Source organism: Stomoxys calcitrans, chromosome 5, assembly GCF_963082655.1.
Source record: "Stomoxys calcitrans chromosome 5, idStoCalc2.1, whole genome shotgun sequence".
Taxonomy (NCBI): domain Eukaryota; kingdom Metazoa; phylum Arthropoda; class Insecta; order Diptera; family Muscidae; genus Stomoxys; species Stomoxys calcitrans.
The window spans coordinates 117,866,375-117,890,997 of NC_081556.1; the positions used below are offsets into that span (position 1 = coordinate 117,866,375).

The 24,623-nt window shown below is 39.9% G+C and overlaps 1 protein-coding gene across 1 annotated transcript; it reads left to right on the top strand.

The window, feature by feature from the left end:
- Positions 1–582: 582 nt before the first annotated feature.
- On the top strand, positions 583–24,289 carry LOC106082779 (transient receptor potential cation channel protein painless). The gene is made up of 2 exons (XM_059369919.1): positions 583–670; positions 22,828–24,289. Exon 2 carries the CDS (start codon positions 22,925–22,927, stop codon positions 24,287–24,289), a length of 1,365 nt encoding a protein of 454 aa, XP_059225902.1. The 5' UTR covers positions 583–670; positions 22,828–22,924.
- Positions 24,290–24,623: the final 334 nt, after the last annotated feature.

A 24,623-nucleotide genomic window follows, 5' to 3' on the forward strand; every position in this document is an offset into this window, starting at 1 on the left:
TCTTGCGCGCAAGGAGTCAAATTTAACAAATTTCTTAACTGGGAATTAATAAGAATTCTCTCATACCCATACTGATTTTTGAGATTTTCCCATGCTATCGAAGAAAAGCCTTCGGATGTAAGGGGAATATTGCTATTAATATCCCTAGCCTCCCCCACTAGTCTTCTGGAAGAGGTGATAAAGTTTTTCAACGCGGCTAAGTTTTGTATTGCCGTGAATATGTCCCTGAAACTGGGCCAAGAAATGTAGTCACCGAGGAATACTTCCGTATCACACGGCGGAACGTCTATAGATGAAGATGCCATCGATGGGACTGGTTGGGCCTTGTTCTTTTTTTCCATTCCACATGAGCCAACTTCTTTTTATTACTTTTTTAAACTTCCTTATTCTAACTTTGCAAAGTTGCATCTTTCCTGCGACTGCCCTATGTTCAAATCATGACTTTGAAGGTAGCACTGAGAGTAAAAGTTTTGCTGGGTATGTTTTTGTGTTGCTGATCTATGTATGCGTGAATGACTAGATATTCAAACCGCCAACAAAAGGCTGTTGCATCGAGTAATTTGTTCTCAGTATACGGTTCACACTTCAGCTAAGGCACACGGATTTCCATATACGCTCTTAAAAACAAAAAACAAACCAAAAATTTCCAAATAAAAAAATATAACAACAGGTGAGGGATTTGTTTATAAAAATGAAATAAGCAACATTGAAATCTTTTAAATGGTGAAAAACAAGATTTTTTTTTAACCAATAAATTAGTGTGAAATTTCTAGTGTCCAATCTGATAGGCTATATTTTCGCGAAATTGATTGATCAAGAATCGGAAAAGAGAGTGTTCAGTGTTTCAGCAACGAAATCGACATTTCGGTTTATATTGAAGTCAAGGAAAATTTTAAAATTATTTCAACTTTGGTGGTAATTGATAAAAATTCATTACAAAATCAGGTGACAGTTATTAACTAACAAGTAAGGTATGGTAAGAGTGACAGTCCTCTACAGACTCTCTTGGACAATTTTAACTCCATTGTGATACCACAGCAGCGACAGACCAAGGCTTCTGGCGGAAATCGAACCCACGACCCCTGCAATGGTTATCCAAGCACCCTTCCAACTTGGCTGCCGGGGCGCCCACTAACGAATAAAAAGGCATTAAATTTTCCCAGGCTGAAATTTGGGTATGCACCAACACAAATATGTTCAAAATAAATAAATCCAGTAAGAAAAGGCAAAAGTCGGGCGGAGCCGACTATATAAAACCCTACACCACCGAATCTGCGCACTACTTTGAATGTATGGAACCTATATTGAAATATAGTCAGATTTTAATTTGGCATGCCTATTGATATATTGAAAAGAACCTTGTAAGTTTTTCTTATGATAGGACCTAAATTGTGGCTGCTAGAGCCTTAAGGGCCATCTATTATAAAAAAAAGAAATTGTTGCGCTTTGTTAGTTTGTTTATTTGTCTCTATAACGGCCGAAACGATTTTCATGAAATGTTCACAGATGGTAGAGATTAGGCCCCGGTGAAAATAGGGTACTACATTTTTTGATATCCGAAAGGGAGGGGCGGGCCCTCCCCCTTTCAAAAACGCCAGATCTCGGAGATGCGTGCACCGATTTAAATGAAATTTACACCTACACCGTATGACACCCCAAACACACGAAATTGGCAAAAAAATTGGGTGTCAAATAATAGGGGGGACGCCCCATCCCAAACCCACCCGAACGGACATGTGCACTGATTAAAACAATATGGGTATCAAATAAAAGGTATTTAAGAGTAGATTACGAATTTGGCATACACATTGCACGCTTAAGTTTCGGGGGAGTCCCCCACCCCCAAAAAAGCTCAAAGAGGGCTTTTTCACCGCTTTGGGCAATATGGGTATCAATTGAAAGGTATTTAAGAGTAGAGTACGAACTTATCATTAAAATGTTACCCTAAGGGTCGGGGGCCCCCACCCCCCAAAAACACCATCCAACAGGACACTCTTACCGCTATGAGTAATATGGGTATCAAATAAAAGTTACAAATCTGAGACAAAAAATTATTTTTTGGTAACTGAGGGCCCTCCCCACCATCCTAAACCCCTCTGCAGTAAAATTTACCGATTGGGAAAATATGGATATCAAATGAAAGCTTTTTAAAGGTAGAGTCCAATGCTGATATAAAAATGTATTCCTTGGTGTCTGAGGCGCCTCCCCATCCCCCAAAACTCCTCAATAGGATATGTTTACCGATTGGAACAGTATGAGTATCAAACGAAAGATATTTGGAAGCAGAGTACACATCTGTTGTAAGAATTTGGTCCAAGGTGTCTAGGGGGCCTGCCGCCCAATCCAAAAAATCCCCAAAACGGGATAAATGTCCAACGTCACAAAATGGGTATCGAACGAAAGGTCTTTGGGACTTGACTACGAATCTGGTATGTACAATTAGGACAGAGTCTGGGACCCTGCCCACCCACTCAATACCCTACAATAGGATGTGTAGTTCGATCGGGATAATATGTCAATTAAAAAAAAAAAAGTTCGATGACAGAATATATCGAATCCAATGTTGGTATAAGGATTCATGTATTTGGGTCACGTCCTATGATTCCGCAGGACAGTAGATCGTGACAATAAAAGACCCAAATAAATTGTCGTTTGGTTCTTAGCTTGGGATGTAGCTGTCATGTAGGAAGACCGAGTATATAATGTACTCAAATAAAGGGACGTGTCAAAGGGCAATCGCCCTCCCCCTATCCTACCCAAAGCAAAGAAATTAAGAATAATGTATAAAATAATATATGATGGCCGATCATTTTTACACTCAGATTGGGATGGCCGGAGGAGGACCTGCGAAAGGGGGAAAATTTTTTAAATGACTCGCAAATGTCGCCAACATTAAGAAGGGATAAACACCGTTTTTTTTTTTCGATGTTCTCGCCAGGATTCGAACACGTTCAGCGTCATAGGCTATAATGGCACGAATTCGATATCCAGAGGGGCCTCAGCCCCGAGCATGAGGTTTACTTCATGACATCCAGTTTTGCCAATTTTACTATCGGCCGAGTAACGAGGCCTCTCATCGTCTTAATAACCGCACTGCGCACTTGTTTATCTTTACCTTTGTGTACGTCTATTACCACACCCTTGGGCCACAATCCTCTCTTGCTGTTATCGTCGACTACAATTACAACATCTCCAATGATAATAGGCTCGGGAATTTTCGTGAACCATTTGGAGCGCCTAGTTAGATTTGGCAAGTACTCTCTCACCCAAAAATGCAAATTTTGCCCATGAACATTCCACTAAGGAACAGGGGCAAACTTCTCACATGCCAATGAGTGCAGTCCGATTCAAGTTTAAACTCAATGATTAAGGGCCTCCTTTCTATAGCCGAGTCCGAACGGCGTGCCGCAGTGCGACACCTCTTTGGAAAGAAGTTTTACATGGCAAAGTGCCTCACAAATGATGCCAGCATTAGGAGGGGAAAACCACCGCTGAAAAATTTTTCTGATGGTCTCGCCAGGATTCGAACCCAGGCGTTCAGCGTCATAGCTAACCTCTGGGCTACGGTGGCCTCCTCCTCTCACCCATCGCTTCCAAAATTGGTCTGCCAATTGACCAGCAATTTTAAAATGTTTAAACCAAATTACTTCCACCATCTTTTGCACTCCCCCTTTCGCGTATGCCACTTGAAGAGCCGAGTAAAAAGTGGTTCGGAGTCAATGCTTCGGCCTCTTCAGTTTTGAGTGGAACGTAAGTGAACGGTCTTGAGTTTATTATGTTCTCAACATCTGCCGTCGCTGCTCTCAGAGTCTCTTCTCTCAAACTTGTATGAGGCAATATTTCCATTAAGACAGACTTCACTGACCGAACCATCCTCTCCCATGCGCCACCCATATGCGGAGAGGCCGTCGGTATAAAACGCCATTCTATCTATGGATAACTTTGTTCCAATTCGTTTGCAGAGATATTTTCTATTTCTTTTGACACCAAAGGACTTGCCCTCGAAAATTTGTCCCATTGTCTGATAGTATTCGTTTAGGAGTGCCACGTCGGCTGACAAACTGCTTAAAAACCAGCATAAACACGGTCGTAGAGAGAGATGGTGCAATCTCCAAGTGAATGGCTCTAACTGTTCAGCAGGTGAAGAGTACGCCCCACGCCCCCGTCTCGTCGACGCCCAACTGTCACATCGAATGGTCCAGAAAATGGTCAACGCCAGTGTACGCAAATGGACCAGTAAATGCGGCTACTCTTTCTGAAGGTAGGTCGCCCATCTCTGGAGAACAAGGCATCACAAGTTTGTTTTTGCAGGCCTGACAATCTGTGCGCAACAGAGCGCAGTAGTGCTCGCAGTCCCGGTATCCAATACTTCTGCCGAACTTCATTAACCACGATTTCATTGTGGTGATGATGGTAACGTCGAAGTTTTGCAACAATGTGTATTCCCGAGGGAGAATCACAGGTCGCTTTGTTTCCATGGCTACACTTTCTGCCGCCTCAATTCGCCCTTTCATTTGCAGTACTCCCATTTCGTCAAGATATGGTGAACATTTAAAGAGTAAACTTTTTCGGGAGATTTGTTTGGTTTTTAGTTTTAAGCAACTTATTTCTTCGCTAAAGGCCTCTTCTTCACAGTTTGGGAATATCAGTAATTCAACTCTATGTTTGTCGGTTATGTCTAATCGCATTTCCATAATTGCGGATTTCTTGTCATGTTTAACAATTGATTTCAAAATTTTCAAGACTTACGACTGAGTACGTCGCAGCTTTTCCCGTTTGCTGAATCTCATTGGATCAGCACATATGGCAAATAACGTTAAATTTGGAGCGTGTCTCTCCTCCACGTGATACAAAATCTCAAATTCTTTGTGACCGTAAAAATGATGGGCCGATGAACCATCTGCCCGTGCTGTCAAACTCTAGAAGCTTGGACCACTTTGTGCCTTTGTCTGCCACATTCTCTGCGGTTGGGACCCATCTCCATTCTTTAACAGTCGAATTTTCCAATATCTCGCCAATACGAAGTGCAACGAATTTGCTTAAATTTTCGTGCATCCGAACGAATCCAATATAATAAATCTTTCGAATCGGACCAAAACTGTCGCTTGTTAATTCTAATTGATTGCTCTTTGATTATATAGTCTGACATTCGAAGACTATTTATGGCATTAGTTCCATTCTAAGAATAGAGATAGGTCTCAACAGTATTCCAATCAGAGACTTTAGTAAATCGGGGCCTTTAAGAAGACATGTATTTAAAGAGATATCGTCAACTTTGGCGGCGGCATCCCAAACTAATCTCTTCTTATTTTTATTCCTGTTTGTTACGGTGAGGATCGGTATATACCACGATTTGCCTCCTATTGTCGCTTCGTACTCTCTTATTTTGTCGACTGCAAAGTTTTTTAAGTTTGGCTCTTTCAACATTTTGCCTTCCAAACGTTTAAGATTAAATTCATTATGCCTCCACAAGAGACCTGTTTGCCATCTTTTCTCTTCATAGCAATATGTTGTAGTTGTCTCCATGATTTGTAGAGCACGCTCGCTCTCGTCTCGCGAGAGTAAAGCTTTCTTCAAAGGGGTAACGCCGACCGCATCTAAAAAGAAGAAATGTCTCATTAGCTCATCCATTTTTTCTGCCTCTTGGCTAGAGTTTAGACAATCGCAATTGTGAAATATATTATTGCCTACAAAACCACCTTTGACATTCTTTCGTCCATACACTGCTCATTCCAGCCTAGAAAACGCAGGCTTTAGCTCACCGTTCTCGCTTTCGCAAGTTTCTAAAGGAGCCTCAAGTTTTGCATTGACAAGACCTATAATAATTCTCGGCCCTACTTGAGACTACGGCTTTAGTGGCAAGTTATGCAGATATTTACAAGATTATATAATGTTTGGCTCAAGCGACTGTTCTGGAAGATTTAACCCTTCAATAGTTCAAACATTCTTTTAAAACATATTTTTGGTATCCAGGGTCTTGCGAGGAAACCCTTAGCGTAAGAGTTTTTGAGTGTGGATAGCATTTGCTGATGTCTCCCGTCCATCGAAGACATAACTCGAGCTCCGCAGCAGTTTCACTTTCCATCAGCGTGCACGCTGCACCTTCATCGATGAGAGCCCAGCTATTAATGCTCTTTTGCTTGCCGTACAAAGTTATGGGAACATATCGAAAAACTGTCACCTTTTGTTGCCTGTTATGGAATAGGACAGCTGTTTCTGTGCTTTTAGATGCATCCAATTTTGGTTTTTAACTCGAACTATTTTCATGGAGAAGAATATTATGGGGCAATTTGGAGTCATCAACACCACAGGCCTTTTTAAAGTAGCATCGTCGAAGCGTCGAACCACAGGCCTTTTTAAAGCAGTATCATTTGGCAGCTAAAACACAATTTGTTTCTCCTAACAAATTCCCATCTTTCTCCAATTTTAAGGGAGCTAAATTGTGGGCAATTCGCAAGTTTATGTTCATCGCTGCATTAATGGCACAGCGCATTTTCGGTTGTCTCACTCCCCTCTTCAGAATGCGATGTATTATTATTTTGGGTTTGAACACCGTGAAACATTACACGTCCCTTCCCCTGCTTGCGATTCGTCTTGTTTTCTCCCATGTCATCATACTTGAACCCAAACGTTGTCACCTGGCTGGCACAAGTGGCTACATTAAACAACCAAATGATCAAACGAGAGAAGATTCACCCGACCACAAGACAAACTATGACGACCCCATTCGAGTTTCATACTAGATGGCAATTTGGAAAGCAAATCATTTAGCAACATCGGGTCTACCCGGTAATCGTTGAGTCCAATTGCGTGAATTGTAGAGCAATAATTTTGAACTGCAAGAGCTAATGAAATTAAGGTGTTTAAATTGTCCAAACGAACCTTTGGTGCTTCTCGCAATTTTCTTTGAAGAGTTTGGTGTATGACGTCAGGTCGGCCAAATAACATTTGCAATGTACTTAGCGCCAGACCAACAGTGGATGGCTTCATTAATTTGCCCCTAACTACTTCTAGAGCTGGACCTATTAAGCACTTTTGAACCCTAGTTAAATTTACCTGATTGGTAAACTCACATCGTTCTGTTGACTGTCAATAATTTGTTATAAAAACAGACCATTCTTCTGGCCGACCAGAGAATATCGGCAAATCTTTTGACATAACGTGACGAGCAGCGATCTGCGATGACGTCATTGAAACATTCATCGGTACAATGTTAGGGTTGTTGTTTAGAAAAGTGTTTGAATGTGCATATGCTGTAGACAGAATGAGCTGATGAAATATAAGGGGTCGTATCAAACATGTTGGGGTTCGACAAGAAGTTAGTAGCACTATTTGAACTGACAAATGCCCTTGATGCATTGGCGGTTGCAGCAGAGCATCAGACAAAAAGAGACTTGGTTGCAGAATTTTTGCAGATGGGTTTCTCGCGACGCTGCTTGCTTTATGACAAACTATGTTATTGTTGATATTACATTCAACTATTGGAACTGATTCTTGTATACAATTAATGGAGGGAGAAGACTGATAACTCTTATCGTTATTTATATGGGTTGAACTTAAAAAATTATGTTCTAACAACCCGTACATTGTGGAATTACTTGTACTTTGCATTTTATTGATGGACGTGGAAATTGGCAGACCCTGGAAATTATTTACATATATGTATACGAAACATGCGACTAACTTGGTTGCGGTATATATGGAGGCAATTCTTAATTTACCCCTGACACTGGAATTGTTGACTGCCCAAAAGGTTTATTGATGTACACAAGATTAGGAACAGCACCTCCGGTGGGTGTAGTGTCGTCGAATGCAATTGTGCTGTAGGCAGATGAGGCGTCGTTGGAAGCTGGTACAGTGTCACTTGAAGCAGTACCGATGGTCAACGTTGAGGGGGGAAAAAGACATCAGATGGACAGTTAGCGGCTGCTATGTTGTCGGTATTTGGCACCGGCGGACTTGACAAACCAATTGGCTGTGGCTCCTCTTGATTTTCCTTGATAAGTCCGATTGGCACACACTGCCCAGACACTCAGACAGTGATATTGAAACTCAAATATTTTAGTATATTGCGAGATGTAGCGCCCAGCATAGGAAAACACTTATTTTAAGTGATCGAAAAGAGATTTTATATAAAATTCATATATATTTAATTCACGTCAACCATTGCTAGTAGAAAGTTTTTTTTTTTTTTAATATTGCCAAACAAATTATGAGAAGTTCGCCCGACTAAGCCCCAGCCAAACAAAAATGTAAGATGACACCGTGAACAGTTAGATTTAACTGTTGACGGTGTCATCTTACTTGCTACTAGCAATGGTTGACGATCATTCACATTTAGATTCATCTGCAAAGATGCCAATGACAGATGCTCAGGTAGTCGTTACCAGATTGCCAAAAATGAGATGACGTCTTGTAATCATATGCGTAGTTAGTGGGCAGAGTGCATAATTAGTGCATCACGCAACAAGCATGCATTGCATTGATTGCAGTAGAAATTTGATTAGATCAATATGCTGTGACCGTAGAGTTGGATACAGTCCTTAAGTAAGGAAATATTAGTAGGCAGACTTTTATCTATGAGAGCAAGGTTTATATTACACTTACGTTTGTCGCTAGGTCATTTGACATAAATTATTTATTTATTTTATCTACCGAGTAAAAATTAGAGGACCAAAGAAAAATGTTTAGAAGTGCAATAACATGGGAATCTTTTTGTATTGTAGATTTCTAGTTCTACCTCCTTTTCTTATTTTATCTCCAATAAGTTAGGAAAACTTTAGGACTTATAAACCAACGATGCAAATTATTGTCATATATGGCAACAGTTGGATGCAATTTTTACCGGACATCTTTTCCATCAAAAACGAATTTTCAATCGATTTTATTAAAGTTCGGAGGAGAATTAAGCAGAACGAGACATCAATTAAGCAGAACGAAGACGGTCAACATTTATTTGTTTGAAATATGTAACATTTATAGTTGCTTAATATAAAAATGGTACACTAATTTTGTCATTCTGTTTGTAACACCTCCATAAGGTATATATATATTCTCGATCGTCATATACATACAACAGAGCTCGTGCAAAATTTTGTAAGGATCGGATGTATGATATATATGGGAACTATATCTAAATCTGAACTGATTTTTATGAAATTATAACCACATATCGGAATGCCATATAAAACATCTAATTCAAAATTTTGTAACGATCGGACTAAAATTTTTTCCATATCGGATGACAGATATAAAGGGTGATTTTTTTGATGTTAGGATTTTCATGCATTAGTATTTGACAGATCACGTGGGATTTCAGACATGGTGTCAAAGAGAAAGATGCTCAGTATGCTTTGACATTTCATCATGAATAGACTTACTAACGAGCAACGCTTGCAAATCATTGAATTTTATTACCAAAATCAGTGTTCGGTTCGAAATGTGTTCATTCACCGTAACGTTGCGTCCAACAGCATCTTTGAAAAAATACGGTCCAATGATTCCACCAGCGTACAAACCACACCAAACAGTGCATTTTTCGGGATGCATGGGCAGTTCTTGAACGGCTTCTGGTTGCTCTTCACTCCAAATGCGGCAATTTTGCTTATTTACGTAGCCATTCAACCAGAAATGAGCCTCATCGCTGAACAAAATTTGTCAAAATTTGAACACATTTCGAACCGAACACTGATTTTGGTAATAAAATTCAATGATTTGCAAGCGTTGCTCGTTAGTAAGTCTATTCATGATGAAATGTCAAAGCATACTGAGCATCTTTCTCTTTGACACCATGTCTGAAATCCCACGTGATCTGTCAAATACTAATGCATGAAAATCCTAACCTCAAAAAAATCACCCTTTATATGGGAACTTATCTATAGGTTAGGTTGAAAAGAGGGTGCATATATTAATCCGCCCCATGCCACTATGGGCATACACCTAAGCCAGTAATCGGCTTCTTGTGCGCTATAAAAACCTAACCTCCAAAAAGAAAATTTTAAGTTAGAAATTCCGTGCTACTTACAAAATCCTTAATTGTTTTCAATACCACTCCCCTAAGTTGGTTCATGTCTGATATTGTGTCTCCACCTAAGTACCGTTATCTGTTGGACGAGAAAGCCGGGCAACGACAAAGGAAATGCTCCAAAGTCTTATCATCTTCCCCGCATGCCCTACACATGCTATCACTTGCCGCATCGATTTTACATAAGTGAGCTCGTAGTCCTATGTGTCCCGTTATGATACCAATAGCTATACTGCTACGGATATCTAGAATAGTCTCCAGTGCCTTAGTGGGCGTGGTCGTCATCGTTCCGCCTATGCCAAGACAACTTGTCCTTACGTTGCACTTTTTCTCCATAGCAGTCCCCCAAACTACTGAGGCATAAGTAAGTATTGTGTCTAATCATGTTTCCTGTAGAGCCAGTGGACTATCCTCGGATTCAGGCCCCATTTCAAGCCTACGGCCCGTCTACATAGTGCCCAACATCTGTGAGCCTTGTCAGTACGCTGCTAAATGTTATACTTCCAATTCAGTTTCCTGTCCAAGATCACACCTAAGTATTTGACTTTGTCAGATCGTCTTATTGAGGAAACGTTGTGCGTTAAACTGGCCTACTTTCGTCTTCCTCGTGAACAGGCATATTTCAGTCTTCTCTGGGTTAACATTGAGACCTCTGGGTCTAGCCCAGTCATATGTCATATGCAAGACCCTTTCGGCCCTTCTGCATAGCTCGTTCGGATCCTTACCCCTTAGAAGTATTATAACATCGGCTGCGTAGCAGACGGGTGCAAATCCCTCCTCAGTCAGCATCCGTAACAGGTCATTTATGGTGGTCACCCATAGGAGTGGCGATAAAATGCCCCCCTGTGGCGTGCACTGTGCCACTTTCTCCCTTATCTTTATGCCATGCAAATGCAAATTTTGCCCATGAACATTCCACTAAGGAACAGGGGCAAACATCTCACATATTGATGAGTGCTGTCCGATTAAAGTTTAAGCTCAATGATTAGGGGCCTCCTTTTTATAGCCGAGTCCGAACGGCGTGCCGCAGTGCGAGACCGCTTTGGAGAGAAGTTTTACATGGCATAGTACCTCACAAATGTTGCCAGCATTAGAAGGGGAAAACCACCGCTGAAAATTTTTTCTGATGGTCTCGCCAGGGTTCAAACCCAGGCGTTCAGCGTCATAGGCGGACATGCTAACCATGCCATGGGATATACAATTTTTCCACCTGTTCCTTAGCATATGGTTTATCCAGTCTATAAGTATCGGGTCCACCCGCTACTGGTCTAAGGATTGGATCAGTGTGTCGCTCCGCACATTGTTAAAAGCCCGCTCGATGTAAATGTATACAGCCAGTGTGTACGTTTTGGCATTGAAGGATTCTTCAATCTTATGCACAACCTCGAGCAGGACAGTCTCCATCGACCTTGCCTTGACATAGGCATGCTGTTTGTATTTGAGCAGTTCGCTGGATGTCATCTATATATCTATCTGAATTGATTTTTACGAAATTCTGCACACGTATTGAGACATAAAAAAAAACATCCTTTATCCTACATCCATCATCCTTTGGATCCGGCTAAATATTGAGCAGTAGGTGCACTTTTGAAGCGCCGTCCACCTGACCACAATACCATACAGCATTTAAGGTCTGACAACTGCAGTATATACGCAATGCATTTCGCGCAGTCTTTACCTCCAACTTTTGCCAATGGCTCTCTTGCAGGTGTATTGGGCAAGAGTTGCCTGTCTTGCCTTCTCCAAAATGTTTGATTTGAAGTTCAACTTCCTGTCCAGCAAAACACCCAGGCCCTGTAAATGAAACATTCTCTCCTCCCAAGGATACAGGTGCCACTGTAGACAACTTGTATCACCTGCTGAAAAGAACTACTTCTGTTTTGCTTGGATTTCCACCTAGACCACTTTCGGTAGCCCACTTCGCTGTTGCACGTTGAGCTTTCTGAAGTATATCTCTTAGAGTGCAGGGAAACTTTCCCCTAACCGCAATTGCCACGTCATCAGCATACGTGATCACTTTTACACCTTTTTCTTCCAGAGACAATAATATATTGTTAATGTCTATATTCCAAAGTAGAGGAGACAGTACACCTCCATAAAGGATGACAGACTAATAGGACGAACATTTTTCGCCTTCGTGTGGTAAAATTTTCCTGCTTTCGGAATAAAAATGTCTCTTGTGTCCCTCCATCCCACTGTTATATTTGATATGCTGATACAAGCAGAGTATTTCTCACTAAGCCAAGGAACCAGTCTAACAGACACATCTTGTATTGCAATTCAACCGGTTAAACATCATCAGGGCCTGGCAACTTAAAGGAGTCGAAACTTCTTATGGCCCAAAGGATTTTTGGCTCAGACACAATATCCCTAATGGCTTTCGACGAGAGCGTACCAGTAACAACCTCTTCTAGCGCCACGTTGTCCGTTGGAGAATTTCCCAGGAAATTTGTGTCAACGAGTAGTTCTAGTCCGAATATACCCCACCGTAATAAGTCTCAAGGACAGAATTTTCCTTAGCCTAGAGGCCTCAGATGTATCCTCCACGGAGCTGCAGAATTCTAAACAGTATTTGTTCTGAGCCTTTCTCAGCTCGCCCTTACATTTTCTTTGCTTAGCCCTATAGATGTCCCAATGGTATGGTGCTCTTGTGGCTTTCGCTCTGTTGAAGAGTTTTCTGCAGTCATTCCTTAGATCAGGCATCTCTGGGGTCCACTATGGCGGTCGCTGTTTGCCTCTTGGCTTGGCACTAGAACATGCTGCGAGTCATGCGAGCGAGTCTTTCAGGACCTTCGTGATCCGCTTGACCATTATGTATTGGGTTGCCCAAAAAGTAATTGCGGATTTTTCATATAGTCGGCGTTGAAAAATTTTTTCACAGCTTGTGACTCTGTAATTGCATTCTTTCTTCTGTCAGTTATCAGCTGTTACTTTTAGCTTGCTTTAGAAAAAAGTGTAAAAAAAGTATATTTGATTAAAGTTCATTCTAAGTTTTATTAAAAATGCATTTACTTTCTTTTAAAAAATCCGCAATTACTTTTTGGGCAACCCTATATTTTGCAACACTTTGTAAAGATCGAACCAAAATTGTGACTCCTTTAGCCTTAAAAGTCCATTTCGGATGGAAGATATATATGGGAGTTATATCTAAATGATATGAACCGATGTTTACGAAATTTTCACACATAATGGAAAGTCAAATAAAACACATCGTGCAAAATTTTGTACAGATAGGACCAAAATTGTGGCTTCGATAGCCTTCAAATTCCATACCGAATGACAGATGTTTGACAATTCCCTGTTTTGACAACCCCGAAATTTGTCCAGTATGCTACTAGACAAATTCCTAACTCAAAGGTTCGACTTCAGTATGTTAATGTATTTACTTCGTGAACCAGAATTGTGTACGAGACCTCTTCTAGTGTTTGTCTCTTAACGCTGGTCTGCACTGTTGGCTCTTTATGGCAGCGATATTGCGATTGATTAATTTGGGTCCAATAGTATTGACGGTTTATATTGACTTGCGCCTTTTATTTGTCTCACAAAATGTTATTTCTTTACTCTACAATTGCACCAACAACTTTGTTGGGTAATTTAATTTTGGTTCTTCAATACAGCGGTCAAAAAAAGTATTCATCATTAGCAAAATTGATAATAAATTCATTTATTTTGGGCAATTGAAGAAAATTTAAAGTAAACAAATAATGCAGTTTTATGCAATAGTTTATTTTTCGTAATATGTTTTAAAATAAATTCAAAAAATAAATTTAATTAGCGCAAAAAATGCAATTTTATATAATAACACCAAAAACAGAACAAAAAAAGTATTCATCATTGATGTGCTATCATCAAAGTCAAATTCAAATATTATTTGGGAATCCCCCTTTTCTGTTTTATTTAGTAAAGGAGGCTTTGCCCTTGACAGCAAATATTTAATTTCATTGAAAATATAGTTTTTGTCAAAATGGGTCGTAAGCAAAACGAGGTTTCTGATGAGGTAAAAGTTTTGATAATAAAACACCACAGGAATGGTTTAACTCAAAAAACTATCAGTGAAATATTAAATAGACCACGATCTACTATACAATCCATCATCAGAAAGTGGACAGAAACGAAAACTGTTGACAATAAACCAAGATCTGGTCGACCAAAAGCACTTTCAGTTGGAGATGTGCGTTGGCTAGTGCGGCAAGTTCAGAAAACTCCGAAGACAAATGCGACCATTCTTCGTAAAAACACTATGGAATATTTAGGGAAGGAAGTTACTACACAAACAATTCGAAATACACTCAAAAGGCATAGTTACAGAGGAAGAACTGCACGTAAGAAGCCCTTTATAAATAAAATAAACCGAGTGAAAAGGCTAAACTTCGCAAAAATGTATGTAAAACAGCCCGAATCATTTTGGAAAACAGTCATTTTTGCAGACGAGAGCAAGTTTAATCTTTTTGGGTGCGATGGAAAGGTCATAGTGTACAGAAAACCAAATACAGAGCTTGAAGAACGAAACACAGTTGCTACTGTAAAACATGGTGGAGGTGGTTTAATGGTTTGGGGGTGTATGGCGGCTTCAGGAGCGGGAAATCTTGAAATTATTAATGGAGTAATGGATCATAAGTATTACATTGACATTTTAAAGAGGAATTTAAAAGATAGTGCTGTAAAACTTGGGCTTGGTAATAACTTTCAATATTATCAAGATAATGACCCCAAACATTCTGCTTTAAATACCAAGATGTGGATGCTGTATAACTGCCCCAAAGTCATTAAAACTCCTCCTCAAAGTCCCGACTTGAACCTAATTGAACATCTTTGGGAACATCTCGAACGCAAATTGAGAACGCGCAATTTTTCGAGCAAGAGTCAAATGCAACAGGTGATAATGGAGGAATGGACTAATATAGACCAAAATATAACCGCTAAATTAGTCCAATCGATGTCAAACCGTTTAAAAGAAGTTATAAGACGCGGTGGTCGAATAACAAAGTATTAATTTTTTTAAATTATGTTATTTATTTTTTTGTTTTTTTGCAATGATGAATACTTTTTTTGTTAAATTTTTTGTGTTCAGCTGTAAAATGGCCCTTTTTGTTCCAATAAATACTATTTTTTTCTTTAAAAACAATGAAATTGTGTACATATATATCACACAAGCACTACTGCATCATTAGTTTAATATGTTTTTATTCCAATTGTCTTTTGTAGACTTATTAAAAAAAAAACATTGAATGATGAATACTTTTTTTGACCGCTGTATGTATATTTGCCTCCCGGCCTGTTACCAAATCAAACACTTGTCTTTTCTTTGAATGTTTCAATAGTAATGCGCCATTATGATAAACTTCAAGTAAACCACCAAAGGGCTAGCGGTTTTTCATTTCTTGCATTCACTGCAGAGGAGCGACAAACAGAAGCAGAACGATGGACATAGAAAAATATGCGTTGTTATGTGCGTACTTATGTGCCAAAAAACGATTAAACGAATAAGTATGTATGTATGTACATACGTGTGTTCTGCTATGATCGTTCAACTGCTGATAAACTTGACAAAACACAATGTTATGATACTCTTTTGGGGCGAATTCAAAACAAACGAATTAGAAGAACAAAGGGGAAAAAGAATAAGAATAGTGGCTCTCAATTCAATTGTTATAAAATGACAAAAGTATTAACTCAAATAGCTTGAATTTAAATATTAAAAGTTAATTTACAAAAAAAAAAAAATGTAAAGTGACTTAACATGGCGAGCCCCAATGAAACCCCTGGTTTCAATCAATTTCTAATCTTGTGGAAGAACTGCTAACTTTGCCACTGAGCGACGCAAAATGGAACTCGGTATTTTCACTTCAGCTACTCGGTCATAACCCTCTGCACCTAGGACAATCTTAGTGAGGCGACCAATAACCCATTTCATTGGAGGCAGGTTGTCTTCGTGTATTACAATCGAATCGTTGATTTGGAGATTTTGTTGCGGCTTTTGACAGCGATAACGATTTTGAAGTTGAGCCAAATATTTGATATGCCACCTGCGCCAAAAATTAGCTTTTATAGCTGATATTCTCTGCCAGTATTGAAGATGGGATATTTCACCATCATAATTCAGCCTTTCTGGAATCGTCTGCAAGGGGCAAACAATTAGTAAATGTCCCGGAGTAAGGGCTTCTAATTCTAAAATTTCCATCAAGGCCGTACACAATTGTTCGTGAGACGAGCGTTCGGAAGAGTCCGAAACAAATGTCCTTTTTTTCTGTCAGCTAACACGCAGGGGATGTCCCCTATGAATGCAGTTTATTGCGTAGGCGATAGGAAATTAGGAATTGGAGGGGGGGAGGAAAGGATGTAGTGCTTATTGACATTTGTCTTAAATCTTTGGATGTCAAAGTGGGTGGGAAAAACACTAGTCGGAAGTCAATTCCACATACGAACGGTTCGGACGAAACTAGAATTCTCTCTATAATGCATTGTGCGGTCCGCTGGCCAATCAATAAGAAACGGGTGTGAGTTCCTGGAATGTCTAGTATCCCTGACATACATCCTTACATCAGGAATAAGAAGACGAATATCACACGAACACACACCATGAAAGTACCGATAGAACAGCGCCAAACAACTCACATCAAGAGCTTCTGATTGCTCAACGTCTACACCGTTGATAGACAAAGATGATCATAATGTGTGATAACGAATCGGTTGTGTGATAACAAAAGCAACACTGAGTCTTCCGTGCATTAAAATCTACTCGATTCATTCGACCCCATTCAGAAATGGCCAGCAAATCCTGGCAGAGTGTATCGTCCATAACCCACCTCTTGTCCTCAATCTCTCTAAGACTTGGCCTATGGTCGAATGAGTACGAATGACAGAGATTAATGTCATCCGCAAATGAGTAGATCGGATTCGATGTCTGACCCAACAGATCGTTGATGAAAATTAGAAAAAGAGAAGGAGAAAGAACAGAGCCCTGGGGTACACCTTCGGTCAATGTGTGCTCATTGGATGAGAACCCATCTATAACGACTCGAATAGTGCGATCTCTGAGAAAGCTCGAAATAAATCGAACGAAGCCATTACTGACACCAAATGCGACTAGCTTTGATAATAGTGCACCGTGCCAGACCCTATCAAATACCATTGGGATATCCAGAGCCACAAGCTTACTCTCACCAAACTGGTGGATTGAACGACTTCAACGTTTCGACAAAAGTGCCATGAGGTCGCCCGTAGAGCGATTTCTGCGGAACCCATACTGTTGGTCGCCAGGAAGGCCATTAGACTCTAAATACCTCACAAGATGGTGATTAACAATGCTTTCCATGACCTTGAAGAGAGCGAAGCATACCACAATTGGCCGATAATTCGCTGGGTTGTTTGCCTCACCCTTCTTGGGTATTGGCTGAAGATTCGCAACCTTCCAACGCGCCTGGAAGACTCCCACACGGTACGCAAGGTTGAAAAGGTTGCCTAATCGACGAGCGAACGTCGAAGAACACTTGTGTTGATATGCCATCCGGGCCCGGGGATTTATTTAAGTCGAGATTTTCAAAAACCCTTTTGGCTGACTTCACAGCTGCTTCCCACAATCCGCCAAAGTGAGGTGCACGGGGAGGAATGAAAGAAAATTCGATGCATTTTAGTGATGCGAATTCTGCAATGGCTGCCTTATTTGACTCTAGGTGGAAGGATTATGGAAATCCGAATCGCTAAGGCTTTGACCAGAATGATTTGGCCACTCGCAATATGGACTCGTGAGGAAAGAATGACCCTGAAGCCAAGATGAGTTCAAAAGATCAAAGACAGTGCAACCTCGAGATACCAGATCTGCAGAATTTTGATTCGTTGGCACGGACCGCCTTAAAACGTTACCAGAAACCTCTTGAATTTCTGTCATCCGATTACCAGCAAAAGTTGATAAAGTTGAAGAGTTAGAATTTATCCAATCAAGAGTTATTTGTGAATCGGAACAGAAATACACATGGGACATGGGAAATGTGAAGTGTGGTTTCAGTTGATTCCAGAATGTCGCGAGTAAATGTGAAGCACATAGTTCTTGTCCTTAACGTGGCAACTTTTGGCTTTGATGTTGCCAGATGAACTGCTATGTTTCCATATGAGTCTTCGCAGCGAAAATACAAACAAATCCAAACCCATGTGCTTGGCAAACGAATGCATCTGTGCGAAATTATGACAATCGGCCACAATGGCGTTCCAAGCGATGTCAATTTCTTGAAGAACGGATTCATCCCAATCACACTTGAGAATCCAGAGATGTTGGAGCAAGATTTTCGATTTTATGTAGAGAGGGCTGAGTAAAGCCATTGGGTCAAAAAGTGTTGACGCAAGAGACAGAATATTTCTTTTTGTGTATTATGTAAATACGGTTTTGATGGCCTAGACTCAAAGAGGAATGTGTCATCGTTCGAGTGCCATGTCATCCCCAAGGTGCTGGTGACGTCATCATCAAGTTTAATTTCTTTAATTCCATCTTCACATGCAGCCAATCGCTATGGCATTTCGAGGGTGAAAACTTCGAGTAAGATAAAATTTCTGTTACCTCTTTTTTGATGCGTTCCAAACAGTCAAAGTCATCTACGCCTGTCACCATGTCGTCCACATAAAAGTCATTTGTGACTACTGCTTTCCCGACTTCGCAAGCCTTGGGAAAACGGCTTTCTGCAGCCTAGTGCAAACTCCTTATTGCCAGATATGGATGTAACGGTATTGAGAGGGCATACGTTCGTACTGGTTGTGTGGAATCATTTCGCCAAAGGATCCTTTGAAGATGTCTGTCTTCTGGATGCACTATCACCTGCCGATACATCTTAACTATATCAGCAGCCATCAACCCATAGCGATGACATCTGAAACGAAGCAAAGTGATAAACAAATTGTTTTGAATTGTTGGGTCTAACATCATGATCTCATTAAGAGCCAACAAAGAAGACGAACGACAAGATGCGTAGCAAACGACACGCAGCTTTTAGATACACTGTTGGGGCGAAGAACACAGTGATGTAGTATATAATAATTGGGAGAGATATTATCAGCATTATCCAGTTGAGGCACATGACCCAATTATTCGTATTCGTTGAGAAATCGATCAAATTTTCGTTCCATTGTAAGAAAACGACGCAGAGCTATGTCCTTTGAGTAATCCATTTGGCTGGAACTGACACAGTTTTCAAAAAGTGATTTCTACATTCTTGTTGATCGTTCTCTGGGAACACATTCTCCACAACAGAGTATGTTGATTTACGTTGTTACTTATGTATTTCCTTGAGACAATCCATCCTAGCAGAGTTTTTTGTAGAGTGCGCAAATTCTCTCCAAAACGTATTTGGCCAACAGATGAGAGGGAAAAGAATGATTTTGCTGCAAGAAGCAAGTCTATTCCCAGACGGCGATGCAAAACTGGATCTGCCAGATCTATGTTAGGAGGCAGATTAAAGCCTTTTATTGAAATATTCTCATCGGCGTGATAGCCAGTAATGTTGCGAGAAATAAGAAATTCCAGGGATAAGTTAAAGTTATTCCGACGGGAACTAACTATGGTTTGCGTATTGTAAGCGACCTTTAATGTGGAGGAACCAACCCCTGAGATATCAGTAGAGTTTGCACATTTTTTCAGGTTGAGCGATCTGTACAAAGGTTCGCTTATAAAGTTCACCTGAGAGCACGAGTCAAGAAGAGCACGTCCCAGCTGATATTTTCCTCAGAAATTTTGCCTTTAGCGATATTTTCTTTCATTCTGTGTTTAGAGCAAAGAAGTGAAAGCGTGCTAAGTTCGGCCGGACCAAATCTTATAAACCTTCCACATGAATCCCATTTGTCGAGTTCTTTTCCCGGTATCTCTTTTTAGGCAAACAAAGGATAAAAGAAAAGAATTGCTATATCAAGTTATAGTCCTATTCGGACAATAATTGAATTGAATGTTGAAGATCATAGCAAAATTCTAACAAATACAAATTTTGCCCATGAACATTCCACTAAGCAACCGGGGCAAACTTCTCACATGTCAATGAGTGCAGTCCGATTCAAGTTTAAGCTCAATGGTAAGGTCTTCCTTTTTATAGCCGAGTCTTACTTTACTTTAATTCGCTATGACAGAACAATTATTCCACTAGCCGAACGTAGAATAGCGTTCCAAGCGCCTCGATCTTTTGCGTTCATTCTATAATCTCTAACATCAAGTTTCGGGGCGTCTCCCACGACATGATCTTTCCAGCGGTCTTTTGGTCTTCCCGGTTTGCTGTACCACCGTGTGATTAATTTTAGGCCTCCCGACAACTGAGCCAAATATAGTTTAGATGGAACTATATTTAGATATAGCTGCCGATCTCCCGATAAAGGGTCTGAAGCCCATAAAAGCTTTATTTATTACCCGATTTCGCTGGAATTTTATATAGTGAGTTGTTTTTAGCCTCCCGACATCCGCCCCAAATATGGGTCAGATGAGACTATATAGATATAGCTGTCATATAGACCGATCTTCAAATTTAGGGTTTTTATCCCATAAAAAGCAGATATATTGCCTGAAAATGTTACATGCATAGTAATCATTCTATTGAAATTTCACTTGGAAAACTTTAAATGACAGTATCTCCTAAACTATGCTTCGTAGAAGGAAATGGGCCTTAATTCGTGACTCCATCAATCGAAATTTCACTTGGAAAACTTAAAATGGCTGTATCTCCTAAAATATGCGTGCTAGTCTGAAATGGGCCTTAATTCGTGACTCCATCGAAAATCCATTAAAAATCGAAATTTCACATGCGAAACTTAAAATGACTGTATCTCCTAAACTATGCATCGTAGAAGGAAATGGGACTTTATTCGTGACTCCGTAGAAGGAAATGGGACTTTATTCGTGACTCCATCAAAAATCCATTAAAAATCCAAATTTCATTTGAAAAACTTAAAATGGCTGTATCTCCTAAACTATGCATCCTAGAGGGAAATGGGCCTTAATTCGTGACTCCATCGAAATCCCATTAAAAATCGAAATTTCACCTGGAAAACTTAAAATGGCTGTATCTCCCAAACTATGCGTCGTAGAGGGAAATGTGCCTTAATTCGCAACTCCATCAAAAATCCATTAAAAATCGAAATTTAACTTGGAAAAGTTAAAATGGCTGTATCTCTTAAACTATGCATCGTAGAGAGAAATGGGCTTTAATTCGTGATGAAATTTTAATGAAAATCGCCTACATTTGTGTGAATACAGAGTCTAGTGGTGAGAATGCGAGAGGTGACTGGTGTGTACGAGAGAAATGGTATGCTATAAGAAACCCCTATTTGGGTGCGGGTGTCTGGTGGTGTGATGCGTGTGGCCTTACTTGTGGTTCTTTGGCATGAAGTTCAGTCGGTAGCTTAAGCCGCAGGCTATGGACAATGACGTTTGCTGTTCAATATTTTGGCAACAATTAAATTCAACTTTGGCAACGCACTTCATTGAAGTAAACATTAGAACGAGTTAAAGTAATCAATTGTGCGACCACACTATGCACATAATGAATGAAATAGTTGGCAGAGAGTTGAAGCAAATAAAGGAAAGAGGGTGAAGTAGTTTTGCTTACACTGTGTGTTGTTGTGTTATTTTTGTATATCACTATTAACAAAGGGCTATATGAAAGTTTTTCAAAAAAAACATAAAATTTAGAAAAATTCATGAAATCTTTATTTGAATCGAAAGTACGGTTCATATATTTTATTGAGTCACAAACGGTCCATTTGCTTAGTCCAATTTTGCCATACTCTTTCCAACATGTCGGCCGGTATCTCAACTATTCGAATTGTTTCAATGTTGTTTTCCAATGCGCGACTTTAACAAAGCCCCACAAAAACTAGTCTAAAGGCGTTAAATTCCACAATCTAGGCGGCCAATTGATCGGTCCCCAACCTGGAATAAAATGTTCACCACACTCGCCTCTCAATAAGTCCATTGTTACGCGTGCTGTATGGCATGTGGCACCGTCGTGTTGAAACCACATGTCATGCAAGTCAAGCTCTTGCATTTTAGGCAAAACAAAAAATATTGGAAATCATCTCAAGGTGGCGCTCACCATTCACAGTTACTTTCACAGATTCTCATCATCTTTGAAGAAGTACGGTCCAATGATGCCACCAGCCCATGAACCGCATCAAACTGTGACTTTTTCCGGATGCATTGGTAGCTCTTGCAATGCTTCTGGCTGATCTTCACTACAAAATCGACAATTCTGCTCACTTAGCCAAACATGAGCTTCGTCGCTTAAATGAAAGAAGCGAGCGATGAACTTTCTCAACTGCGTACGCATTTTTGATAATAAAATTCAATAATTTGCCAACGTTTTTCTTTTGTTAGACGATTCATGGTTAAATTATAGACCAAACTGAAGATGTATGACAGTGAAACAAAACACTAAACGTGCGTGAGCTGTTTAAACCAGTGTTGCCAAAAAGATAAAGCTTAAAAATCATCCTTTATGTTATTTGTTATTATGTAGGTATGTATTGCTGGCTGAGGTACTATCTGTAGCCGGTATTAGTTCTATAGTACAACTAACTAACCCGCCACATTCCGGAATTTGATGTGTACGCGCCCTCCACACATGAGGGGCGTGAAGAGAGGCGTGGGAACGAACGACCGAAAAGCGCATGTCCTCCATTACAAAAAATCAAAAGTTGTGAGCTTAGTTCTACTTCTTTTTTTGCTGTTTCGAGAATGGTGCAATCCCCTTTAAGGTTAAATTTATAGAAATCAATCTTAGTCGGAGAGTTCTCTGTTTCAAAACTTGGAGTTTTTTAAATTCACTATCTCTTTGCAGTATACGACAAACGTCAGACGAAAAGCACACATTATAGAACGGATTACTGATTTCTTTGGAAAGCAGCGACTTGGAAGAATTACCCGAATACATTACAATGGTTGATGATTGCTGCTATCCCGATGAGAGCTGGAGAAATAAGGAATTTTTCTTGGCAATTCAAAATCACGATAACAGGTGTTTTGATCGGCTTTTCAACCATGTAGACATACAAATTGTCACGCAACCTGTTTTAAATGAGAACTACTCTGCACCAAGATTTGCTCTTTATTGTAGTAATGTTTATGCGCTTCAAAAGCTTTTGGCAACAGGCCTCTTTCAAGAAACTCATATCAAATTATGTGATGCTCTATTCAACATAAACGATAAATATTCAAAAACTGCTGATTGTATACAAGTGCTGGCAAATTTGCAGAAAATTTCCGAAGAAGACGTTACGGCTTTTGTGAAAGCCATAGAATTCGTGCCTGAGAAATTTTTGCTGGAGTTGTTGAAAAAAGGATTATTTTTGCCAATTAAATCGCCCGAGTTCGTTGTAACAAAAGTCAGACCAACAGTGCTAAGTGAATTATTTGATAGTCTCATAGATATGAACGAAAATCGGTTTATGAGCATAGACTATTCGACGTTTGACAAAAAAAAAGCCGTCAAAGACGGGATAACGATTGCCACACAAATGGAAATCATCGAAGCCATCGCCAGCCGAGAGACGCACCAACAATTACTGGCACATCCAATCATACAATTATTTTTGGATTTGAAATGGAGAGAGCTAAGTCGCCTTTTCTATTTGAACTTCTGCCTGTACATCTTCTTTGTCTGTTCCTGTGTATCATATATTCTGTGCAAGCTGCATGAATATGAAATTTGGACAGGATTTTTCTGTGCTCTAACCGTCTTTGGAATGATCTATTTGATAGTTCGTGAGTGCTTGCACTTAGGAATTGACTATAAGCAATATCTGCGTGATCTACGGAATTATATGGCATGGATAATGATTATCTTGCTCATAGTACTCGTACTCAGTAAGCACTCGGATAACCTGAATTGGAAATGCTCCCTCACCATATTGTTGCTTTTAACTGAACTTTTGCAAATGTTCGCTTATTTGCCAACATTACCATGGGCTTTGCACATACATATGTTTTGGATGGTAATGAAGAGTTTTATGAAGAATTTCCTCTTTTACTCACTTTTTGTGGGGGCCTTCGGTTTATGTTTCTACATTATGATTGGCCTAAATGGCGAACCCAAGGAAAATTTGAATGGATTCAATAGTACTGTGAACGTTGTACTCAAGACCACTGCCATGATGATTGGAGAACTGGACACAAGCTCGATGAAATTTAATGATCCTTTCACAATTGCACTATTTTTGGGATTCATTTTTGTGGTGACCATCGTTTTGTATAATTTGATCAATGGTTCTGCCATTCATGACATACTGGTAAGTAAATTTTGAACAAAAAGGGAATTAATTGCACATCTATTATCTTCTATTATATAAATAAAATGAAATTGTTACGCTTTGTTTGTTTGTTTGTTTGTCTGTTCGGTATAGACTCAAAAACGGCTGAACCGATTTTCATGAAACAGATGCTACAGTTTGGGTCCCCGTTGAAAATAAGGTACTAATTTTTTTGATATTCTAAGGGGGGCGGACCCTCCCCCATACCCCAATTTTCGAAAACGCCAGATCTCGGAGAGGCGTGCACCTTATGGTACCTCAAAAACACGAAATTGGTAAAAAAGATGGGGTCAAATAACCCGGGGGGGACGCCCGATCCTAAAACCCA

Bases quoted from the DNA above. Each gene is read 5' to 3' on its own strand.
- LOC106082779 (XM_059369919.1), top strand. From the start codon at position 22,925: ATGGTTGATGATTGCTGCTATCCCGATGAGAGCTGGAGAAATAAGGAA.